A 24,879-nucleotide genomic window follows, 5' to 3' on the forward strand; every position below is an offset into this window, starting at 1 on the left:
AGAGACTTCACTGGGGGCCAGTGGCTAAGACGTGGGGCTCCCAACGCAGGGGGCCGGGGTTCAATCCCACAATCCCCAACTATAAGAGCTTGCCTGCCATAACAAATAGCCAGCACAGTCAAGCAAGTACATGTTTTTTTTAAATAGGCAAATGGGAAATATGGAAAGCCACTACAATTTTCATTTTTGTAACCGGTCACAAGGCCATAACTGATAGCTTCCTTCTTCCTCAGCCCATTCTGTATTTCCACCACCCTCTCAGCCAGAACCTCATCTGCTCCAGGTTCTTTACCTGGTGGGGTGATCTGTTTTGATTGTCTCCTACTCACCCCACTGCTAAAGGAGGGTTCCTTTACCTTAACCTTATTTGTACTTACTTGCATCTGGTGTGACACAGTATCAGTGAAACAACTTAGGACTTGGCACTTTCACTGCTGAGGGCCCAGGTTCAATCCCTGGTTGGGGAACAAAGATCCCACAAGCCATACAGCTCAGCCAAAAAAAAAAAAAAAACTTCTATTTTGGGATATAGTGTATATAATTTTTCCATAATAAATCAACAGATAAGTTAGAACTCTACATCTCAATAATAAGGGCATATATCTCATCAAACCAAACCTACACTGCTGTGAAATACTAAGAAGCAATTCTTTTTAGGCCATCAAGTCTGGCATAGATTTGATATAGTCTATTTCCTTAGAATACTGATACTGCAAACTTCACAATACTTTTTATTTATGTGACATATCAAGATAATTTTATGAGGAAATTCCCTGGCAGTCCAGTGGTTAGGACTCCATGCTATCACCAAGGGTTTGGGCTCAATCCCTAGTTAGAGAACTAAGATCCTGCAAGCTATGCGTACTGCCAAAGGGAAAAAAAAAAAAACACAAAAAGATAATTTTATGACACTTTAGTTTTACTTAAATTCAACTCTATACTCACAGGATTGAACATACCACCAGGATTATAAAAAGGCATTATTAATCAGTACACATGAAACTGAAAATTTTGTAAAGGAATTACAAGCGATGGAGCTATAAGTATGACCAGAAAAGATAGTGGAGCTATTAAACTATTGGGAGAATTACAGGAATAATTCTTTATATGACAAAACTTTGGCACCCAAAGAGATTCTTCTGAATCTTATTAAATGCATTGTTTTCAAATGCAGTAAGAATTGTTAAAATGAATCTCATCAAAGAGCTGAATTAATGAAATATTTTGTTCAAACACTGGACCTATTATACTGAAATGTGTTGATTGGTTGGGATCAAGGTGAAGTGTTGCACGTTGTCAGTCTTCTGGTTTCAACTGTTCTGGGGTCTGTGTGCTTGAGGCCAGCAGTTTTCAGCTGGTGGGGGTCTGGTTCCTTACAGGAACAACTTAAGAAGGTGTGCCAGACCTTCATATCTTCAGGGAACTGGGTGTTGTGATTCTGCTATGTGACTGGTTTATAGTCTAAACTGTTACTGGCTTCCCAGTCCAACAGCTATTTCTTGTTTCTACATCTTCACATTTTCTAATCATTAACTCTTGAGCAAGCCTTTTGGGACTCTGGGGAGGACTAGGAGACTAAAGCAAAAGCCTTTTACTTCAAAAATCAGGGACACAGGGGCCTGTATACAGTTTCAAGCTCCATATTACCCCTAAAAAATGAACATTAATTCCTTCATATAATAAAGTTTTCAGTCAGTGTTCACATTTCCCCGTTTGGTCATATTATTTTTATATTTTTTCTTTGTTGAAAATATATACATATTGCTTGTTCAAATCAGGATCAATAAATATCACTGAATAACTGCTGATTTCAGGAATTATCCTTTTATGCCTGAGGAAGGCCGAGTATATTTTTGTACTTTTGTTGTTGTATTTGAGGGGTTATTTTTGTTTTGCTTTGTTTTTTACATGTATAACATTTCCTTGAAAGGACACATAATAACACAGAATGGTTCCCTTGGAGAGGATCACAGAGAGTGATCAGAAGGAAGATTTTTCTTCCTATGCACACTTATGAATTTTAAACCATATTGAACTCATGATCTACTCAACAACTGGGGAGTTAAAAGTAAATCTTTTCTAAAGACAAGTCCTAAAACATCTTCAAAAAGGATTAGAATGTGGAAAGTAGAGGTGGGAGGGGCTGTTTTCCAGACCTGCCACAAGATGGCAGCAGCGTGACACCAAAGCTTGGTTCTGGACTCTAGAAGGCTGCCTGGCGGCCATCAGTCTCCCTCCCCATTCAGGACAGGCAAATGCTGGTAGGTTCCTGCCCACCACTATCCTGAGCTGTGAAGCTGTAGCTGAGCTAAATCCCCATATTTCTGACCCACAGAGGCTGTGAAATGTTTACTGTTTTGTTACGCTTCCACATTTTGAGGTGATTTGTTTCTTGGCAGTTAGATACTAGACTTCACATTATTCCACCAAAAATATTTGAGTATGTATTTCTAAATTGTAGAGACTCACTTGGAGAAGGCAATGGCACCCCACTCCAGTAGTCTTGCCTGGAAAATCCCATGGACGGAGAAGCCTGGAAGGCTGCAGTCCATGGGGTCACTAAGAGTCGGACACGACTGAGCGACTTCACTTTCACTTTTCACTTGCATGCATTGGAGAAGGAAATGGCAACCCACTCCAGTGTTCTTGCCTGGAGAATCCCAGGGACAGTGCAGCCTGATGGGCTGCCATCTATGGGGTCGCACAGAATCGGACACAACTGAAGCGACTTAGCAGCAGCAGCAGAGACTCACTCTTAAAAAAAAAACACAACCACAATAGAAATAAAAGTTTAAATTATTTACTATAATAAAATATCCAAGCAGTCTAGTTAATGACACATGAAGTAGAGAAGTAGAAGTGAAGTCACTCAGTCGTGTCCGACTCTTTGCGACCCCAGGGACTGTAGCCTACAACGCTCCTCCGTCCATGGGATTATCCAGGCAAGAGTACTGGAGTGGGTTGCCATTTCCTTCTCTAGAGGATCTTCCCAACCCAGGGATCGAACCTGGGTCTCTGTAGGCAGATGCTTTACCATCTGAGCCACCAGGTAAGTCCATGACACATGAAGTATTTGAATTAAAAATATTAATGTCTGCAATCTATTTTAAAATAGATCAAAAAAATATATGGATGAATAGAGGTATAGATGACTAGTTATATGATAAGGCAAATGTAGCAAAGTGTTTATTATAGAATCTAGGTGGTGGGTATATGAGTGTTTACTAGAAGATTCCTTTACCCTTTCTGTATCTTTGAAATTTTTCATAAAATGTTGAGGGCAAAGTCAATCACTGGGGCTTCCCTGGTGGCTCAGTGGTAAAGAATCTGCCCACCAATGCAGGAGAGTCGGGTTCGATCCCTGATCCAGGAAGATCCCGAATGCCAAGGAGCAACTCACTCCGTTGGCCGTAAGTGTTGAGCCTGTGCTCTAGAGCCGGGAACCGCAACTACTGAGCCCACATGCTGCAGCTACTGAAGCTCAGTGCCCTCGAGCCTGTGGTCCGCAACAAGGGAAGCCGCTGAAATAAGAAGCCTGCAACCAGAGAAAACTCTCGCAGCAACAAAGACCCAGGAGAGCCAAAAATAAACACATTAAAAAAAAATTTTTTTAAGTCAATCATTGTTTAAATTTCCAATTGTCTCAAAAATGTTGCAGTTTTTTTTGTTTGCCCATATCAAGATCCAAATAATATCCACAGAGTGAGATTGGCAAATATATAAGTTCTGTGTTCTTGAAATCACAGAATTTTGGTGCCTTTTTGTTATATCAATAAGCGTTCATGCTAACCCAGGGCAACAGAGTTTACATCCCCCAGCTGGCTCTTGATCCTGAAGTTGAACTCTTTAGTCTTGCAAGCTGATGAACCCATTCCTAAAGGAGACCTGAGTGATGGCGGCAGCAGCTTCTTTTTTCTTTTTAATATTTATTTTTAGTTATTTATTTGGCTGCACCAGCTCTTAGTTGCAGTATACAGATCTTCCTTGGAGCATGCAGGTCTTGTTTTTTTTTAGTTGCAGCATGCAGAATTTTTATTTATTGCATGCAGAAATTTTATTTATTGCATGCAGAAATTTTAGTTGTATCATGTAGGATCTAGTTCCCAACCAGGGATCGAACGCAGGTCCCCTGCACTGGGAGTGAGGAGTCTTAGCCACTGGACCACCAGGGGAGTCCCAGCAGCAGTTTGTGACTAGGGCTTCCTGACCAAGGTCAGTGCTACAGAGTGTGTTCTGCACTCTGTCCCTGTAGGGGCAGCTTCAGAGAACAGCCTTCTTAGTTCAGTTTTTACATGTCCTGAGTGTCAGTCCTATAGGACTAGCTTAAAAGTGAGGCATGTGTCTAGTGCAGCTACACAGAGCCCCACCCTCAGAAGTGGGGAGTCTAATCCTCTGCAGTTGCCATCATGTAATTAATTCCTTTTTATTTTTTATGAACTGCTGCTCATGCAACACACATCTTTGTGATTTATTTATTTATTTATATGCTGTGCTGGGTCTTCTTTATGGCGCTCGGACTTTCTCTAGTTGTGGTAAGTGGAGGCTACTCCTCATTGTGAAGCATGGGCTCTAGGTGCACGGGCTTCAGAAGTTGTGGTACACGGGCTTAGTTGCTCCGAAGCATGTGGAATCTTCCCTGATCAGGGATTGAACCATATCGCCTGCTTTGGCAGGCAGATTCTTAACCACTAGACCACCAGGGAAGTGCGCCACCTTGTAATTCTTCGTGTTATCTTTGAATTTGTGTTTTGTGTTTTATAAGTGAAGTCTGCTGGGACAATGGAGCAGGCATCGGGAACTTAGAGCCTGATCTGTGTGCATTCTCTCTTCCCACCACTCTGTCTCCCTGAGACAGGCAGGCAGTTCTGCCTCCTGAGGGCCTGGGCTTCAGGAGGGTCAAGGCCCACTACACACATCCCATGGCCTCTGAGGGCAGGGCAGAGTGGCAGCTACTCCCTCCTCAATTGGCAGTCCGTGGCATATTCAGCCAGTGACCAGCAGGGGCAAGTGTCCTGCCCACCATTGATCCCAGCTCCTATGTCTTCTTGGAAGAGAGGCTGCATCCCCCTGTAGGGAGCAAGCCTGTGAGGAGAGATGCCTTGTTTGACTTCACCTCAGGCCAAGGCATCAGTTGGTCCAGTGGTTGGTGGGGAGAGAAGGAGAACCTGGCAGCCAGCAGCCATGTGTACAGATACACAAAGTTGCAGGGCAGGTCAGCCAGGTGACTCTGAGAGCTTGGACTCACCCCAGGGTATCCCTTGCTCCAGGGAGCATGACAATGAATAGCACATTAAAAACACCATGACAAGTTAAGAACAATAATGGAAGAAAGGAAAATGCTTTATATCTTAGTATTTTTATTTTTTTAATATCTATTTATTTGGCTGTGCCAGGTCTTAGTTGCAACATGTGGGATCTAGTTCCCTGACCAGGGACCGAACCCATGCTCCCTGCACTGGGAGCGCAGAGCCCCAGCCGCTAGACCACCAGGCAAGTCCCAATATCTTATTATTTTTAACAGCGTTTTTTTTTTTCCTTCCTGCTGTTTGCTGTTTGAACGAGGGGGTCCCACATTTTCATTTTGCACAGGGCCCCATACATAAGTTCACAGTCCTGCTTAGAGGGCACTCCTTCAGCCTTTCCAACCTTTCTGGTATCCCAACCCAGAGCTTTCACTTTCACGCATTGGAGAAGGAAATGGCAACCCACTCCAGTGTTCTTGCCTTGAGAATCCCAGGGATGGGGGAGCCTGGTGGGCTGCCGTTTATGGGGTCACACAGAGTTGGACACGACTGAAGTGACTTAGCAGCAGCAGCAACCCAGAGCAATTTCTGTTTTCTTCCCTGAATACTGATCCTACACAGCTGCAGATAACAGGGGACAGCTGGGGGAATGAGCCCATGTGTGGCCACTTCCTGGATGACTGGAAATATCTAAATGAGTAGAATCTAGGAGGAGCCCTGAAGTCCTACTTGGTTAAGTAGGTGGGAGTGACCAAGTTACAGAACATTTGGCTTATATTGTATATCCTTTGACAAATATTTATCAAATCCACCCATTTGTCAGGTGCTGAGGATGCAGTGGAGTCTAAAGTCAACAAACAGAGCAACTACACTGTTTTCCAGGGTGAAGAACTGAGTGTGGAGGTGGGGATAAGATGAAGAAGCAAAGACGGTTGCTATGCAGCGCAGTCATTCTGTGCGCATGTTTAACTTAAGCAGTCGGCTACATGGGTTCACAATACACAAAGATAATGACAAATAATTATTTAAACAAGCAAATTATCCTGCCTTTCATTCCACTTAATAAGCAGCGTATGCTCCCTCCTGTATGAGAAATGGGCGTAATCTACTTCTTTGGGTCTCGTATCTCATCTGGATGTGGTGTGAGTTGAGTGTACTTTCCATACAACGTAGTCCCTGAACCCAAAAACGAACACTGACATTTAGCCAAAGCCACAGCCATCTGTTACAACGTGGGAGGAAAATGGTATAACGAAAGACGGTGTCTTACCTTCCTTTAGTTGCTCTCAACATCAACCGGATAGGGAGAGATCCGAGGAACCCAACGGAGGAACTGCACTTGCCCTAGCCGGATACCTCCGCAGAAACAACCCAAAAATGTATTCTCTGGGACCGCTTTCCTCTCCGCGTGGACCAACAGAATTCTGAGATGAGTAACAGATGGGTGCTCCAACCATTCGGCACTAGGATGCGGGGATGGGGTTGCAGCGTCTTCCCCGCCCACCTATTGGACGAATCGGAAAGCGTCCTCCGGAGCCACGGTGTCCTGGGGCGCGCGGGGGGCGTGGCCTGGGACTCCCCCAGAGGGGAGGGCGCCGTCTGTCCTTGGGCAGAGAGGGGAGGTGACTCCGGCCGAAGACGAGGACACAGGATGAGGGCCCTGCGGGTGAGGGCCCCCCAAGGGTCGGGTTGCGGCCCCCAACTCGGAAACTCTCAGCAACTCTCACCCCTATCTGAGACTCTCCCCCAATTCCGGGATCTGGGGACTTGGAACGTGAGCCCTCTTCAGGGCTCGGGACTCCCTCCTAATAAGCCTGGGGCCCCTCTCCCTAGCTCCCAACCCAAAATCTTTTGAGACAGCCGGGGACCCGTTAACTTGACCGAAAGCGCAGAGTTTGAACTTCCTCCCTTCATCCAGGGCTCCCTTAGCATTCCTTCCCCTCTCCCTAACTTCTTAGGCTGCCGGGAAATTCCCTAAGCACCCCGATCCAGCCCTGCCCTTCCCGCGACCTGAGCTCCTCCCATTAACCCTGGGAACCGAAAAGAAAAAAAAAAAAAAAAAAACCTCTCGGGACTGGGACCCGCGGAACGTGAGCCTTCCTTCTGGGTCCGATCCTCTAGACGGTCCGATAACCTTCAAGCCAGACCCTCTAGGCACGAGTCCCGTTCATCTAGGCCTTTCCTGCCAGGACACCCTCCCCTACTCGCGCGGTCAGTTCGCATCTTGCCTTTGAGACGCTCCCAAGGGACAGAAGTGTCCCCCAAGTTAGAGCCTGGGAAAGTCCGACACCCTCCCCCCAAAGGGACTTCCTCCGGGACGCCCCTCCAGACTCCCCCAATGTCCATCCATCCCCTCTGCACAGGTCTCCCAAGCGCTGGTCCGCTCCTTTAGCTCAACCGCCCGGAACCGCTTCGAGAACCGAGTAGCTGAGAAACAGAAACTCTTCCAGGTGGGCGGAGCGAGGGAGGAGCGGGGGAGGAGCCTGGGCCGCCCGCTTGGTCCCGAAGAGAAGTTGGGGGTGGCAGGAGCTTAAGGTCTGCGGTGCTGACAACGCCTTTCTCATCGTGTGCCCCCAACTTCCAGGAGGACAATGGCCTCCCGGTGCACTTGAAGGGCGGTGCAACAGACAACATCCTGTATCGAGTGACGATGACTCTGTGTCTGGGGGGTGAGTTGCAGGGCCAGGCTCGGCCTGAACTGCGGGAAAAGGCGGCGGGGCTAGAGATGGAGAGGGGAAGGGGCGGGTTCTGGCGCTAGGGTTTCACCAGAGAATTGGATTCTGAGCTGGTGTGGGACCCTATGGGAGCCTGGGCTGACAAATACGGAGGGAGCAACCCAGGGCTTGGGCTCCTGTCCCAGGAAGGTGGCTGGGCTAGTGATGCATCTGGGGAGAAAGCCTGAAGCCTGGTCTGTATCAAGGTCCAGCATTTCCCCAGCTGAAGGGCAGTTTGGGAAGGGACTCGAGCCTGCAGCACGGGGTCAGAAGCAAGATGGGGCTCAGGGAGGGAACTGGGGCCTCATTCAGTATCCCTCACACTCCCTCCCTAGGCACTCTCTACAGCCTGTACTGCCTTGGCTGGGCCTCCTTCCCTCACAAGAAGTGAAACCAAGAAGTCTGCAGGACCCGAACAGGCATCAATAAATGTGCTGGTTTCCTGGGGAACACAGCCCAGCTCCATGCTCCCTATTTGTGCCTCCTAGCCCATCCTTCCACCAGCAAGTCATCTCTGCCCTGTGGACAACCCTGGGACCCTCCTACTAGACCAGGGTTATCCCTAGATGTCACTGCCTCTCAGCCCTCCCAGAAGCCCCAAACAGCATCCCTGGGCTGTCCCCTCAGGGTCTGCGGACCTGCTTTGTATCCTGGGATGGCAGCCCCTCTCCCTGCAGAGGCCCGGGGGTGGGGAGGAAGATCCTGAGCACAGTGTGGGACACCAGAGAGGTAGAAGCAAGTGAAGACAGACTCATTCAAGCACAGAAGCTGAGAGGGGCAAACAGGGCCCTGGGGGGCACAGCCAGGGGGACACTGAGACCTCCCACAGATGGTCCAGACTTCTAGTCTTGGTTTCCATGGGATGTGAGCGAGATCTCAGCAAGAATAAGGCTACAGCTCAAATGAGAAAAAAGACTGGGACTAGGAGACACATACAGACAGCCTTCCTCTGCCTCAAACAGAGGCAGAGCCATCCCCCAACTCAGAACAGGAGGCAGATCTCGGAGAGAGCAGCAACTAGGGTGCATTTATTTCCTCCTGGGCCTGGCAGCCTGGGAGCAGAATACAGACAAAGGCACTGGGGCATGTGGCCCTGTTTTGGCCTGGAGTTCAGGTGCCCGGGTGGTAACTGAATGGGTGTGCCTGGGTATGAAGGGACTGGAGTGATCCTCCCAGAACTAAGAGAAGGGCCCTTGGGGTGTGGAAGCCACACAAATGTTGGGCTTGGCACAGGTGCAAGAGAAGGGTTATGGAGTAGACGAGATGGGTGTGCTGGGTGGGGGTGACTTGAGGGGCAAGGCGTGTTGAAGCATGTTGGGCCCTGGCTGTTGACTGAGAATCCAGGTGCCAAGGGCTGAGAAGACAGAAAGGGGTCAGCAGGACCCACGAAGATGTGACTGCAGACAGAATCAGCCCTGGGGGAGACCGAAGAGTCCAAGGTGACTCCTACAGCAAGGTGATGAGGGGGCAGGCCTGGGGCTCCCGTTCAGGAGTACATGGTCAGCTGCAGCCACTGGGGAAAGGAAGGGACAGACAGTGAGGAGCAGGGAACCCAGGAATACCAGCAGCCCTTCTCTGCTCTCACCCAGGGGTCTTTGGGAAAATGGGAGGGAGGGAGCCCTAGCTCCAAGCTGGTACATGGGGCTGAGGGGAGGGGCCCCCTGCTAGGATCCCACATCCCAGGGTGGAGATGGGGGCTCTTACCTCCTGGATGTTCACCTGGATTTGTCCAGTGCCATCTTTGTCGAGAGATTTGAAGGCACCTGGGGAAAGGAAGGGTTGGTAGGACTGGCTTTTAGGAGTAAAATATACTAATATATGATAATACTAACAGCTAGTAGTCTGTCTGCTCTGGCAAGCACCTGTATAAAGTGCTTTCCATGTATGAATTCATTTAATCCGATTTTAGGAGATAAGTGTCATTTTAAAATAAGGCACAGAAAGGTGAAGTGATGTGCCTGTGTTACATAGAGAAAAAGGAAACTGGGATTGGAACCCAGACTGCTACTCATCTCAATAATGGCCTCCATATCTTGACCTTCACGCCCCTCATCACCCTCTGCCCAAGCCCCAGCCCCCTACCAACCTCTAAGCTCCACACCCTCCAGTTCCAGCTAAAACAAGCTACTGGAAGGAGGCTCTGCATTTCCTGCTCCTACAGTCTGTGTGGTCCCCACTCCTGCCCTGAAACTCATCTCCATGTTCCCCACTCACAGCCAAACCTGTATGTAAACAGGTGCCCACAGAGCCTGTGTGGCTCTCTCTCACTCACGGCTCAGTTACCACCCACAGGGGTCCACACGTGTGGTACCCTGGACACTCCACTCGCAGCTGGCCCTCTTCCTGGTAAATCCCAGGCCATTTCTTGACCCTCTCATATATGGCTTTTAGCATCATCTGCCCTGTTGTCCTCTCCCACCTTCCCTTCATGTCCCCAACATACCTGCCCCTTTTCTTCCCTGCATGCTCTTAATATACTGTCCGCCCTGGGCTCTTGGCATGCCAGGAGATCTTCCTAAAGGAAACCTGAGACCCTGTTCTTCCCCTGCCTAGACCCTATTCACTGTCCCCATTAGTGTCTGATGGGGACACCTCCAAACTTGGCATTCACAGCCCTGCATGGCCTGACCATCCCACTGCTCCTGCCCCCTCTCTCAGACAAATGTGAGTTCAAATTCTAGCTTTGCAACTTCTAGCTAAGTGGCTGTGAGCAAGAAATTCGCCTCCTTGAACCCTAGGTTCCTCCTCCATGAAATACTCTAACCCAAATCACCAAGATCACCATTTCCTCTTTCCTTTCTAGGCCTTCACACAGGCTGTTCCCAATGCAACACTGCTCCCCACTCGCTTGCTGGGGTCACTTCTTACCCATCAGGTCTCAATTCACACATGCCCTCCCTCCTCCAGGAAGGCCTCCTTAATCACTTAAGCTACGTCAGCTGCCAAGTTTGAAGAGCTCCCAGTCACAAGTCTAAACCTGATCTACCCTGATCTTCCCCTCACAGCCCCCATCACTCTGCAAAGGCTTCCCCGATCCCAGACTTAACCATCCCGAGCGGTCACTGTCTGGTAATTTGCCTCTCCTGTGGACTGTGAGCAACATCAGGGCAGGAACATGGGCTGTTTCAGTCACTGCTGTGCCCCTAACACTGCCCACCTCAGTGTCAGGCTCAAAGGAGGCTTGGCTCAAGGAGGCTGGACAAATCCCCACCTGGGAAGAGAGCTAGGGTGTCACTTACGGAACATGGCATCCAGTCTGACCAGGCAGCTGATGAAATTGTCAAAATCCATGTTCCCTCCCTCATCTGAGTAGCGTCGGATGATCATGTTGTAGAGATGTTCATTCAGGCGGAATCCTGAGAATGATTTAGTTACTAGGTGTGGGGGCCACATAGCCAAACCCTCTCCCAGCCCCAGGATTCAGGCTCAGACCAGAGCAGTGGGGGCTGCCTCACCAGTCCCACCCCCAGTCCCACCACGTTCCTGCCAGCCACACCTGCTGCCTCAAAGGCCCCTGGGAGTTCACTGCTGCCAATGGTCCCTGAACGGTCAACATCAAACTGTTTGTATACGGCCTGTGGGGACAAGGAGGTCAGGATTCAGCTGGGCCTCATGGGGCGTGGCATTTCCAAGGCTTGGGGCGCTGTCTTTGTGCCAGGCGTTTCAGAGGCTGAACACACCTGCCACTTTTTGATGTTGTTCCACAAGTACTTGAATTCTTCGAAGCCCAGTTTGCCAGTCGTGTCACTCTGGTGGGAGGGTGTTAAGAATAGCCATACCCAGAAGTGTGGACAGTGTACACGATGATGGTAAGGGCCAAGCAGGGGAGCCTGGGCTAGAAGCCCAGCTCCCATCCCACCCTCGTGCCGCCACCTTGCGTGCAGCTTCACTGTTCGTCTTGCCCATACGTACTTTAGTTTGTATTTCTAAATGATAAAGACTCCCTCTACACATAATCACATGAAATCCTCATTTATAACGTTCTTTGATAGTAATTCAAACTTATAAATGTTAGGACATGTAAAACACCAGGGTACCTTAGAACTCTAGGGAAATGAGGTGATAAGAGTAAATACCTATGCATTTGTGATAAAAAGTGAATGAGATATTGGTATAAAGCCCTCACTCAAGGGCTGGCACTTGATAAATTCTTAGTAAATAGCAACAATGGCCAAGACTTATCACATGACTTCAGATACTGCTAAACTTCTCAGGAACATCACTTTTCTCACTAAGTCCTCAAGATACCAGCCCCATCGGTATTGTATCTGGGTGACAGAGAAACAGCTTCAGAGCTGAAAAATCTACCCGGGTGAGATCATAGTAACAGTTAGTGTGCAGACCACTTACTCTGTGCTACCCATTGTGCTAAGCCTTTTGCATGAAACGCCAATTTGGTATCACCATTCTCACTCACCCAGTTTTATCGAGAGGGAAACCGAGGCACAGAGAGGTTCGATAACCTTGCTAGGGGGCTGAGCTGCATTTGTTTCATCCTAGACAACACATGTATGTCATCACATGACATGCATATGTGTGTGTCTATAATGCTTTGTGCAGTATGTGCCTGTGTCCAAAATCAGTGAATGATGTGTGTTCCCATGCACGCGCCTCTACATATCTTCATGTAAGTGTGTGTGTGCGTGTGGGCAAACCTATGGCAGTTACAAGGTGGGGCTATAAGGTTATAAGGTCAGTTGAATGATTGCCTCTCTAGGTCCTGGTTTCTTCATCTGTAAAATGGAATATAATAATCATACCTGTCTAACAAGGTGGCTGTCAAGTAAATATAAGTAAAGTGCCAGTTATGACAGCTGATGTTATTATGTATTGCCACATGTCCATAGGTGGGTGTGTGTTCTAATGTACTCATGTCCACATCTGTGGGTATGAAAGCTACACCCTGACTGCCCCAGCCACTCTTGCAGAAAATCCCTTCTTGGGAATTCCCTGGCAATCCAGTGGTTAGGATTCGTAGCCAAAGAAAATTCCCTCATCCCCAAGTTCTCCACCAGACTACCCTCAAGGATACATCCATTACAGCCACCATGCTGCGACATGTGTCAATGCCAAAGCCATCAGTCTTCAGATCAGGATCTGTGGGATACAGGTCGAAGGTCAGAGGCCAGAGATCACAACTACCCCAGCCACCATGCCTCCAAACCTGCCCTGTCTGCTGCCCCCAGTCACTCACGTCGGGTCACCACTTTGTTGAGAATGTTCATGAGTTCTGTGGCGCTGACCTCCATGTCCTGGGGGGAGAAGTTAGGAATGGGTCAGGGGTGACTGAAAGGGGTCTGAGGGTGTGATGAAGGAGGATGGGAACTTTGGGATTGCCATGGTGGAGTGTACATGTAAAGGGCAGCCCAAGGGAAGGCATGGAAGGGTTAAGAACGGGTCTAGGGTCCCCTGTTTACTTACATCTCCAGCCAGCTGGGCAAAAAGCCTCCGGAACTGCCGGACCTCCTCACTCTCATTGGCCTCAATGTTGGAGTAATGTGTGCGAGGGGGCTGCAGAGGGAGGAGATTTCAGAGCAGGTAGGGGGAAGGGTGCCCTGACCGGGACAGCGGTAGGTTGGGAAAGTCTGAGTGGGCTGAGTGGTGAGTGATCAATGAATGCGAGGTGGGCAATGAATAGGAATGGATATAGCTAAGTCCGCAAAGAGTTGGATATGACTTAGCGACTGGAAAATAATAGCTAAGTTTGAGGGTGTTACAAGGGAGAGATTAAGTGAGATAAATTTCATAAGGAAAGGGATGGGGCTTCTTCAAAGGGACAAGGAGGGATGTTGGAAAAGGCCTCAGAATGAGAAAACATGTGGGGCTTACCACGGGCTCTGGGTTGTACTGCGCAGCCGCCTCACTGAAGGAAAACATGGGTCGGGGGGGGGGGGGGTAGTTAGTACCAGGAGGCGGGGCCTCCAACCGGCAGCCAGCCCCCAGACCCCAGCCCTCAACCCCTAGCTCGCCACCCTACCTACTTGCTCCCTCCACCCTCATCAGTCCTTGTCTTCACCTGTCCCTATCCTTGCCGCCCTGGTTGTTCCCCCACAGTAAGATCCCCCTTGCCAGGGCACACCTACATAATGGCAGATTCCTCAAAAGACCCAGCCCCTTCGAGGGCTTGCCTCATAGAAGCTTGGCCCCAGCTTCCCGGGGCCCCAAACCTCCTGGGTTCCACCTGTGTAGGAACCTACTCCATCGTTATGGCTTCTAACGTTTGTGTCTTCTCAATATCCCACCCCAGCTCCATTTGTTCTCACCCCTTCAAAGTATTACACTCAGTGGCTAAGACCTACCAGGCACCTACCGACCCCTACCCTCCCTTCATTTCTGCTACTGCTGCTAAGTCGCTTCAGTCGTACCCCTTCACTAGGACATTTTTAATCCAATCAGTTCCCAGCCCAGCCTTGCCCCTCGATGGACTTTTCCCCAATCCTGTAAGGGCAAGACCTCTTCTGAGCACACCTCATTGACCCACCTACGAGGGCCACGCCGTGCGCACAAGGCTAGCCTTGCCCCCATGAAGTGATAACCAGCCTCATTGGCTCCGCCCCCTTAACGTTTGTCTCCAGGTTAGCGGAAGTAGGCCACCCCAGCCCCATTAAGCCCCACCTCACAAAGCCCCGGTGGTCCCATCAGACTGTGTCCCCTCAATAATCAGAGTACCCCCATGTCAAGCTCCGCCCCCATGAACTCATTAAGGTCGGCCCCCTCAAAGCGGGTCTCCTAGCCCAGGCCGGGCCCTGCCTAATTAAGGTTCCTGGTCAGTGTCCAGGTTACCCCATTCTATTGCTGGACAAGCCTCCTCCTCAGGCCACGCCCATCATCAGGCCCCGCCTTACCTAATGGCGCTAATGACCCCGCCCAGGATGCGCATGGCGGTTCCGCCGCCGCCACCGCCGCCGCCGCCTCCGCCTCCGCCGCCGCCTCCAGCCCCGCTGATAAGGCCTCCAAGCACATTCCCTAGACCCCCGCCCAGGCCCCCGCCTCCTCCGCCGCCTCCGCCACCCTTCAAGAACGAGTTAACCAGGAACATGGCTGATTCCTGAGAAGGGAAAAAGGGGTCAGATGGCTGTCTCGTCCCTGAGCCCGCCCCTTCCCCCACAAAAATACGCATTTCTGACTGCTGGACGTGAGGAAGTAATATGAAGCCTCTAGGCGGAGACCCATCCTCCGGCTGGGGCTTAAGGACCCATTCGGGGTGAGGTCTGGGCTTCTGGGGAGGTAGTTCTTGGACGGTGGCATAGGGACAGAAAATCAGGTTTGAAACCTCCTTCCGTTCCAAAGGTCCGCATCTGGCTTGAAAAACTCTGGACTGAGTCTACGCATAGGCATCATGAAGTACCAGGCACTGGCCAGGTCAAGTGGGATTCTCAAGGTGGGGGCGTCCCAAGCTAGCGCTCGAATCTGAGATCCAGAGCCCTAGAGGTTTGAGGCGGGTCAGAATCGTGGGTTAGAAATTCTCCGCCTGGAGGCCCCTGAAACAGAGTTTAGGAAATCCAGAATGTGGGTTTACAGATTTAGGTGCAACCAGCAGTGAGACTGCACTCATTGCTGGGTCTGTGGGTTCAGGTCTAAGATTTTAAGTGTTGAGCCCCGGGGCCTGGGATAACGGAGTTCCTGTTAGAATTGAGAGGACGGATCGTGGTCCCAGAGGCTGCACCCAGGGCTGACTTTACTGGGTACCTCTCCATGGGCTCCTATTTTAGATCCTGAGAGGAAGGGTGGAAGAGTCCCCGGGGCAGGATAACTAGGCCGGACAGATCTGGGAGCTAGAATCTGAGGCCAAGGGAGTGGTGGATCCCTGAGGCTAAGATTTTAGGATCTCTTCGGGTCTGGAGGCCTCCAGGGCCGGAATTACAGAGTGCAGGGGGAGTCCAGATTGGGCGCTCACCGCCTCGTTCGCGCGTCCACGGGTCCGCTCGTCGGTGTAGCTCTGGGGCCTCCGGCTGCGTCCGGCTCCGCAGGGCGGGGCGGGTGACTCAGGCTGCCAAGGCCGGGTTAGGCTCTGCTGGGTGGCCCAGCCCGCATCCGCCCGGTCCTAGCGCCGACATTAAGACTGCGCATGTGCTTGTCGGTCCCGCCTCCTGTGATTGGGTGCGGCTGCACAGGCTCCACCCTGCGTTTCCAGTGCCTTGCATTCCCGACACCGCCCTGAGTTGACAGATCTGAGGTCTTTCTCTACTCTATGCAGTCCCTAGGGAACTTGGGCAGTCATCGTGCCCAAGGCGACCTAGTGTCGATTTTCGCCCGAAAGCCTGCTGCCATCGTCTCACAGATGTGGCTTTCGGTTTCCTCTGAAAAGGACTCCTGATACTTGTCTTGGGACAAGACTTGGGACTTGTCTCCTATCCCAGCCTTGTCACGACAAACAGCCACAGTTTGGGACCACAGTCTGGGACAAGTGCCCGCATCTATGGCGGGGATCCTGCAGGCAAAGCCCTGATGGTGGTCCAGTTTCACCTACAAATCGGACAGCCTTGTGCCTCCTGCATCCACACCCCTTGACCCTCTGAGCCAAGACCCCTAGAATTATTTTTCCTGGACGGGTCCAAGTGTAGTCTCAGTCTTCCAGTCTCTAAAGAGGGGCCCGGATACAGGAAGAATCCGCTGCCCACAGCCTGGATTCTGAAGCTGGACATTCCCAGGGTCGGTTGGTGGCCGAGGTGGGGAGTGCAGCTGGGAAGGAAGATGGCAAAGGAGGCCACCTTTGGAACCCTTTCGCTTGCTCTCTGCTTCCAACCTGTAAGCGCCCAGGACTTTTTCAGGGTCCCTCGGAGAGAGCTGTCAGTCTGTCTCTAGCCCTTAGGCGCTACTCTGGAAGCTGACTCAGGTTGGGGTTGAATCCTGACTTTGCCCCTTAATAACTTGGAATTCCAAAACAGTGACCCGAGCCATGATTTTCTAATCTGTAAAATGTAAATAAAGGTCTCCACGCCCCACTCTCTAGACTCCTCACAGAATGAAGCAGTAAACGCTTAGTCAAATAGTAGCCATTATCCTCTGTGTCTGTTCCTTCCTCCTGGAGCCCTCTTGGTTTCCTGAGGTAGACTCTTGCTCTTCCTTAGTTAATACAGTAAGTCCCCTACATACAAACCCTACAGTTGCAAACTTTCAACGATGCAAATATGTGTCTGCATGTCCAATCACGTAAGTTAGTTCACCTGTCTGGTGTACGTTGTCAGGTGCATGTATCCTCTATAAGCTGTTTTGCTTTTGTGTACTTTACAGAACTGTATAGAGTGGGCTTCCCTTGTGGCTCACCTGGTAAAGAATCTGCCTGCAATGCAGGAGACCTGGGTTCGATTCCTGGGTTGGGAAGATCACCTGGAGAAGGGAAAGGCAACCCACTCCACTATTCTGGCCTGGAGAATTGCACGGACTGGACAGTCCATGGGGTCACAAAGGTCCGACACAACTGAGCTACTTTCACTCACTCACTCACTCACTCACTGTATAAAGTACAGTAGTATAGTATGTTTATTTCCAGCCCAGGATGTCCGGAAGCATGCATAAAAGCATGCATGATGTACCTGGTACTACTGTACTTTTTAAGGTACTGTACTGTAAGATTAAAAATGTTTTCTTACAAGTTGAGAAAGCCTGTGTGCAGCAATGAAAATCCAGTGTGGCCAAAAATAAATAAAATATTAAAAATAAATTTAATTTGATTTAATAAAATTAAATTAAAATTAAGAAATATTTTCTTTATTTTTTGTGTTTGTTTTGTGTTATTTGTGTGAGCAGTATTATAAACCTATTACAATACAGTACTTTATGGCCATTTGTGCAAAGAGTCCGACATGACTGAGCTACTGACACTTTACATGTATTAGCTCATATGTCCTCATAACAGTCTTCGAATGGGTGCTATATATTATCTCCATTTCACAAATAAGTAAACTGATTCTGAGGGTAAACTCCCTAGCTTGTACTCTTATTTTTTTTATTATTTAAAATTTATTTGACTGTGTCAGGATCTTTGTTACATCATGTGGGATCTTACGTTGTGCCCATGAACTCTCTAGTTGTGGTGTGCAGGCTCTGGAGCACGTGGGCTCGGTAGCTGCGACATGCAGGCTTAGTTGCTCCTCAGCCTGGGGGATCTTGGTTCCCTTATCAGGGATCGAACCTGTGTTGCGAGGCGGATTCTTAACCACTGGACCACCAAAGTGTTAGTCAATCAGTTGTGTCAGACTCCTTGTGACCTCATGGATTGTAGCACACTGACTCCTCTGTCCATGGAATTCTCTAAGCAAGGATACTGGAGTGGATTGCCATTTCCTTCTCCAGGGAATCTTCCTGACCCAGGGATTAAACCCAGGTCTCCCACATTGCAGGCAGACTCTTTACCAGCTGGACCACCAGGAAAGTCCTAAACCTGTACTCTTAAGCACTACTGAAACTGAGCAGGACTCTGTGACGCTCCTGGACATGGAAGCCTTTGTGTTCCCCATTACTTGTTTGTAGGAAATAGGCTTCAGCCTCCTTGACCTTCCTTGAGTTCCCAAAGGGCAAGTTCAAACAGTTGCTAATCAAGGAAGAATGAAACATACATACTTCCCATGAACAGTATAAAAAGGCAAAAAGATATGACACTGAAAGATGAACTCCTCAGGTCGGTAGGTGCCCAATATGCTACTGGAGAAGAGTGGAGAAATAACTCTAGAAAGAATCAAGAGACAGAGCCAAGCAAAAACAATGCCCAGTTGTGGATGTGACTGGTAATAGAAGTAAAGTCTGATGCTGTAAAGAACATATTGCATAGGAACCTGGAATGTTAGCTCCATGAATCAACGTAAATTGGAAGTGGTCAAACAGAAGATGGCAGGAGTGAACATCGACATTTTAGGAATCAGTGAGCTAAAATGGAAAAGAACGGATGAATTTAACTCAGATGACCATTATATCTACTACTGTGGTCAAGAATCCCTTAGAAGAAATGGAGTATCCCTCATAGTCAACAAAAGAGTCTGAAATGCAGTACTTAGGTGCAATCTCAAAAATGACAGAATGATCTCTGCTTGATTCCAAGGTAAACCACTCAATATAACAGTAATCCAAGTCTATGCCCCAACCAGTAATGCTGAATAAGCTGAAGTTGAATGGTTCTATGAAGACCTACAAGACCTTCTAGAACTAACACCCCCCCCCTAAAAAAAATGTCCTTTTCATTATAGGGGACTGGAATGCAAAATAGGAAGTCAAGAGATTTCCTGGAGTAACAAGAGATTTCCTGGAGTAACAGGCAAATTTGGCCCTGGAATACAAAATGAAGCAGGGCAAAGGCTAACAGAGTTTTGCCAAAAGAACACACTGTCAAAGCAAACACCCTCTTCCAACAACACAAAAGAAGACTCTACACATGGACATCACCAGATAGTCAATACAGAAATCAGATTGATTATATTCTTTGCAGCCAAAGATGGAGAAGCTCTATACAGTCAGCAAAAACAAGACCAGGAGCTGACTGTGGCTCAGACCATGGACTCCTTATTGCCAAATTCAGACTGAAATTGAAGAAAGTAGGGAAAACCACTAGACCATTCAGGTATGACCTAAATTAAATCCTTTATTACTATACAGTAGAAGTGACAAATAGATTCAAGGGATTAGATCTGATAGAGTGCCTGAAGAACTATGGACAGAGGCTCATGACATTATACAGGAGACAGGGATCAAAACCATCCCCAAGAAAAAGAAATGCAAAAAGGCAAAATGGTTGTCTGAGGAGGCCTTAGAAATAGCTGAGAAAAGAAGAGAAGCTAAAGGCAAGGGAGAAAAGGAAAGATATACCCATTTGAATGCAGAGTTCCAAAGAATAGCAAGGAGAGATAAGAAAGCCTTCCTCAATGATCAATGTAAAGAAATAGGGAAAAACAATAGAGTGGGAAAAATGAGATCTCTTTAAAAAAAATTAGAGATACCAAGGAACAGTTCATGCAAAGATGGGCACACTAAAGGACAGAAATGGTATGGACCTAACAGAAGCAGAAGATATTAAGAAGAGATGGCAAGAATACACAGAAGAACTATACAAAAAGATCTTCATGACCCAGATAATCACGATGGTGTGATCACTTACCTAGAGCCAGACATCCTGGAATGCGAAGTCAAGTGGACCTTAGAAAGCATCACTAGGAACAAAGCTACTGGAGGTGATGAAATTCCAGTTGAACTATTTCAAATCCTAAAAGATGATGCTGTTAAAGTGCTGCACTAAATATGCCAGCAAATTTGGAAAACTCAGCAGTGGCCACAGGACTGGAAAAGATCAGTTTTCATTTCAATCCCAAAGAAAGGCAATGCCAAAGAATGTTCAAACTACCGTACAATTGCACTCATCTCACACACTAGCAAAGTAACGCTCAAAATTCTCCAAGCCAGGCTTCAACAGTACGTCAACCATGAACTTCCAGATGTTCAAGCTGGATTTCAAAAAGGTAGAGGAACCAGAGATCAAATTGCCAACATCCGCTGGATCATCGAAAAAGCAAGAGAGCTCCAGAAAAACATCTACTTCTGCTTTATTGACTATGCGATGCAGGGGGCACAGGTTCAATCCCTGGTCAGGGAACTAAGATCCCACATGCCACAGAGCAGCTAAGCCCACAAGCCAGAACTAGAGAGTTCATGCACTGCAATGAAAGACCCTGCATGATGTAACAAAGTTCACACAAGACCCAATGCAGCCAAAAAAAGAAACAGTAGTGCAGCTTTGGGACAGGATCCTCTTCTCCCTCAAGGGATTCTATCCCTCAAGGGATAATACCTTTGAGCTCTGCAGAATTAAAACCTCCACCCAATGGAAGATGTTAGATGCTTGATGAAACATTCTTCATTCCAGAGAAGCTCATCAGGAGACCACCAGGAGGTCAGATTAAAGGAGTGCAGGCTCTGCATACTCCCTGATCCTTATCAGCAACCCTGCCCTTGAACCATCACTCTAAAACTCCTCACCAAGTCCTCCTGAGTTGGTACACAAGTTTTGAGGGCACGAGCCCTCTGTGTCTCCCTTTGCCTGGCAAAGCAATAAAGCTATTCTTTTCTACTTCACCTAAAACTCTGTCTCCAAGATTCAATTCAGCACTGGTGCACAAAGGCCAAGTTTTTGTCCTCCTACCCGAGTGTATTGACTCTTCGATAATATAATGAATAATAGCCCAAATAACAAGGTCACAACAGACAAAACCCCAGTCACAGCAATGCTTCCTGAGGGCTTGTTGGGGCTGCTAAGCAGGCCTTATCTATGATACAGGATCTAACAGGAGAGAAAATGGAGGCTGGGTCAACTTGCCTGAGTTCACAAAGAGTGGCAGGACCAGATCTGAACCTGGGCTTGGCTGATGCCAAAAGTTTGCTTGATGACTGATCTGGATTCCTTTCTGACCACACCCTTCCCTGCCAGTCTGAGTAGCTTCCTCCTCTGCCCTTTCCCTGGCTCACTTGCTGCCAGGCCTTTGCATGGGCTGTGTCTGGAACACACTTCTGCCTTGTTTGCCTGGTGTTGTAACCACTCAAGCTTTGAGTGTCAGCTTAGGAGTCACCTCTTCTAGGAAGCCCTCCTTGACTGAGCCCGAGACTGAAACTGAAGTTTGCAGTTCCATGCTTGTAGCATACATTCTCATAGCACTCACTGCCAATTATAATCATCTAGGTCTGGCTCCCTCATCTCTCAATTCTGACCAGCTCTAAATCTTAGTCTGCCTCTCTAGCCCACTCATGCCATCGTGGATCTCCCTCTTTGGTTGTTGTTGTTGTTCGGTTGCTAAGTTGTGTCCAACTCTTTGTGACCCCACGGACTGCAGCACGCTAGGCTTCCCTGTCCTTCACCATCTCCCAGAGTTCACTCAGATTCACGTCCTTTGAGTTGGTGAAGTTATCTAACCATCTCATCCTCTGCTGCCCTCTTCTTTTGCCTTCAATCTTTCCCAGCATCAGGGTATTTTCCAATGAGTCAGCTCTTCCCATCAGGTGGTCACAGTATTGGAGTTCAGCATCAGTCTTTTCAATAAATATTGAGTTGATTTCCTTTAGCTTAAATTCCACCTCCAGGAAATTTCTTGGTGGTCCATTGGTTAGAACTCTGTGTTTCACTGCCGAGGGCTAGGTTTCAACCCCTGGTCATGGAACTAGGATCTTGCAAGTCACACAGCATGGCAAAATAAATAAATAAATTCCATCTCTAGGCTATCAGCTTATGCCCAGGTTTCTATCTTCAGCCCAGATATTTCTGTCTTTAGGCTTCTCCATTCTGTATCCTACTCACTGTCTCCACAGGGGTCTTAGAGATGTGTCGAGCTTAGGACATCTTTACCTTCCTCCTCACCTTCCCCAGCTAGCTTAATGGCATCTCTATCATTCCAGTGACTGAGATCAAATACCCTAGGTTGGTCCTTTAAAAAAAATATTTTGTTTATTTGGGTGTGCTGGGTCTTAATTAAGGCTCGAAGCATCTTTTAGTTGAGGAATTGGGGATCTAGTTGACTTCCCAGTAGTAGCATTTAAAAGCCAGTGCAGGATGCTCAAAGCTCTAATCTTCTGATGCTCTCAGGTTGCCTAGGCAACCCTGGAAGCTATGCAAGCACTGAGGTGCCACAGGAAGGAAGCTAGCTGGATCCCTAAGCCATGGCAAGGAGCACATCTGCCAATTTCTGTGAGCAAGAAATCAATTTTGAAGTGCTAGTCCACTGAGGGCCAGAACTCATTGTCACCACCATATAACCTAGCCTACTCTGACTGATGCATGTAAAAGTAATTATGATGCCATGAGTTAACCAGAGAGACGGGATTGCTTGTCCAACATCATACAGCTAGGAAGTACCAGGGTCAAGATTCAAACCCAGGAAGACTGACTTTGTAGCTTACGCTTTTTTTTTTTTTTTTTGTCATGCTGCCGGGTATGTGGGATCTTAGTTCCCTGATCAGGGATTGACCCTGCATCCCCTGAAGTGGAAGCATGGAGTCGTAACCACTGGACAGCTAGGGAAGACCTGTGGCTTATGCTTTTAATCCTTACAATTTGCTGCCTCAACGATGTTAATGTTACAAGGCCACCACCAATTAATAAACTCAAAATAGTCATAACTACCTTAGCTCATGTTTCCTGAGGGTTTGATGGGACCAGGCTGAAGTAACAGCATTTTTATAGACATGACTTGCCAGGCCTCTCACAACCCTCTTAGAACGGAAGTAACATGAAAAGAAGTGGAGGTTCAGAGAGGTAGAGTCATTTGCCTGAGGGGATGGCAGAGTCAGGTATGAACCCAAATGTAGTTGATGCCAAATTGTTCCACGATGACTAATACAGTTTACCGTCCTTTTACCTCACCAGTGTATTAGTCAGGGTTTTCAAAGAAAGAACCAATAGGATATACGGAGAGAGAGAAAGAAAAAGACTTCTTACAGGGACTTCCCTGGTGCACCAGAGGCTATGACTCCATGTTCCCAATGGATCAGGGAACTAGATCCCTCTGTGTACTGCAACTACAGATGCCTCATGCCATAACGAAGATCAAAGATCCTGGGTGCTGCAACTAAGATCCGGCACAACCGAATACATAATTTTTAAAAAAGAAGAATTCAGATCTGTGTGGCCTCCTCTTGAATGTGGGTGGATTTGTAATCACTTTCATCAATAGACAGTGGCAGAAGTGACTTCTGAGGCTGAGTCAGAAAAGGCCATGCAGTTTTTCCTTGGTTTGCCTACAACACTTGCTTTGGAGAAAGCCAGCTCTCATGTAAAACGTCCAGCTACACTGGGACAGCCATTATGGAAAAAACATCTGAGGTGCTTTAGTTATAGTCCCCACTCAGCTCCCAGCCAACAGCTAGTGTCACTGCCAAGCTGCTGAGTCACTTGGGACATCCAGCCTGCTCAAACCTTGAGATGACTGTAGCCTCAGCCAACTTCTGACTCAAACACCAGAGAGATCTCAAGTCAAGCTCATCCCAAATTCCTGATCTACAAAAACAGAAAAATGGGAAAAATAAAGGCTGTTTTAACTTGCTGAGGTTTAGATAAAATTTAATGCAGTTACAGATAACTGGAATACAGTTACATTAACTACTGCTGTTAACAAGTTTAAAACCAAGATTGAATAGCCTCAAACAATATCTATTATCTCACACTGTCTGTGGGTCAGGAACTCAGAGTTCTTAACTCCCACTGGCCTACTCCAGGCCTATGCTGTTAGCAAGAGGCCTGTCAGTTCCTTGCTGACTGAGTCCTTGCAGGATTCAGTTTCTCAACCACAGGTTCTCACATACGGAAAGCTGGTTTCTCTTGGAGCCAGTGAACCCAGAGAGCAAGATGAAAATACAATGCCTTTTGTGAACTGATCTAAGAAGTCCCGCACAATTTCTTCTGTTATGTTCTTCTGTTCCTTAGAAGGAAGGCATTAAGTCCAGCCCTTACTCAATGAGAGGGTCTTTTTTTTTGTTAAAAAAAACAAACTACTGAATTAAAAAAAATATATATTTATTTGGCTGCCTTGGATCCTGGTTGCTTTATGGAGCATTTTTTGTTGCAGTTGCAACAAAAATTGCAGTTGCAAGTTTTTTGTGCAGACGCAAGTTGTGGTGCCTGGGCTCAGAAGTTTCAACGCCTACTTGTTCTGTGGCATGCGGAATCCTACCTCCCCAGTCAGGGACTGAACTCCGGTCACCTGCACTGCAAGGTGGATTCTTTTTTTTTTTTTTTTAGAGTTTTATTAGATTCATGGCAAAACTGAGTGGAAGGCAAAGAGATTCTCACACACTCCCTGCCAGCATAGCTTTCCCCTTTATTAACATGCCCCACAAAAGAGGTGCATTTATTGATGAATCTGCATTGATACATCATTATCAGTCAAAGTTCATAGTTTACTTTAGGGTTCACTTATAGTGCTATGCATTCTGTGGGTTTAGACCAATACACA

At 48.0% G+C, this 24,879-nt stretch overlaps 3 protein-coding genes across 3 annotated transcripts in view; 1 reads left to right on the top strand and 2 right to left on the bottom strand.

Moving 5' to 3' along the window:
* The window catches only part of ZNF146 (zinc finger protein 146), a 69,896-nt gene extending 63,218 nt beyond the window's left edge, over window positions 1-6,678 (bottom strand). Inside the window, exon 1 of the mRNA XM_027514352.1 lies at window positions 6,514-6,678. The gene's annotated coding sequence lies outside the window, so the exon portion shown is untranslated. The remainder of the gene's footprint in view (window positions 1-6,513) is intronic.
* A 124-nt stretch (window positions 6,679-6,802) lies between these two features.
* Window positions 6,803-8,431, top strand: LOC113875703 (cytochrome c oxidase subunit 7A1, mitochondrial). The gene is made up of 4 exons (XM_027514400.1): window positions 6,803-6,909; window positions 7,607-7,693; window positions 7,828-7,912; window positions 8,293-8,431. Exons 1-4 carry the CDS (start codon window positions 6,895-6,897, stop codon window positions 8,346-8,348), a joined length of 243 nt encoding a protein of 80 aa, XP_027370201.1. The 5' UTR covers window positions 6,803-6,894; the 3' UTR covers window positions 8,349-8,431.
* A 527-nt stretch (window positions 8,432-8,958) lies between these two features.
* Window positions 8,959-16,018, bottom strand: CAPNS1 (calpain small subunit 1). Its single transcript, XM_027514355.1, has 11 exons — window positions 15,855-16,018; window positions 14,803-15,005; window positions 13,787-13,820; window positions 13,379-13,468; window positions 13,152-13,209; window positions 12,990-13,054; window positions 11,638-11,706; window positions 11,454-11,532; window positions 11,197-11,313; window positions 9,662-9,720; window positions 8,959-9,470 (listed from the first exon to the last, which is right to left on the bottom strand). Exons 2-11 carry the CDS (start codon window positions 14,994-14,996, stop codon window positions 9,444-9,446), a joined length of 792 nt encoding a protein of 263 aa, XP_027370156.1. The 5' UTR covers window positions 14,997-15,005; window positions 15,855-16,018; the 3' UTR covers window positions 8,959-9,443.
* Window positions 16,019-24,879: the final 8,861 nt, after the last annotated feature.

This window comes from Bos indicus x Bos taurus, chromosome 18 (assembly GCF_003369695.1).
Source record: "Bos indicus x Bos taurus breed Angus x Brahman F1 hybrid chromosome 18, Bos_hybrid_MaternalHap_v2.0, whole genome shotgun sequence".
Taxonomy (NCBI): Eukaryota; Metazoa; Chordata; class Mammalia; order Artiodactyla; family Bovidae; genus Bos; species Bos indicus x Bos taurus.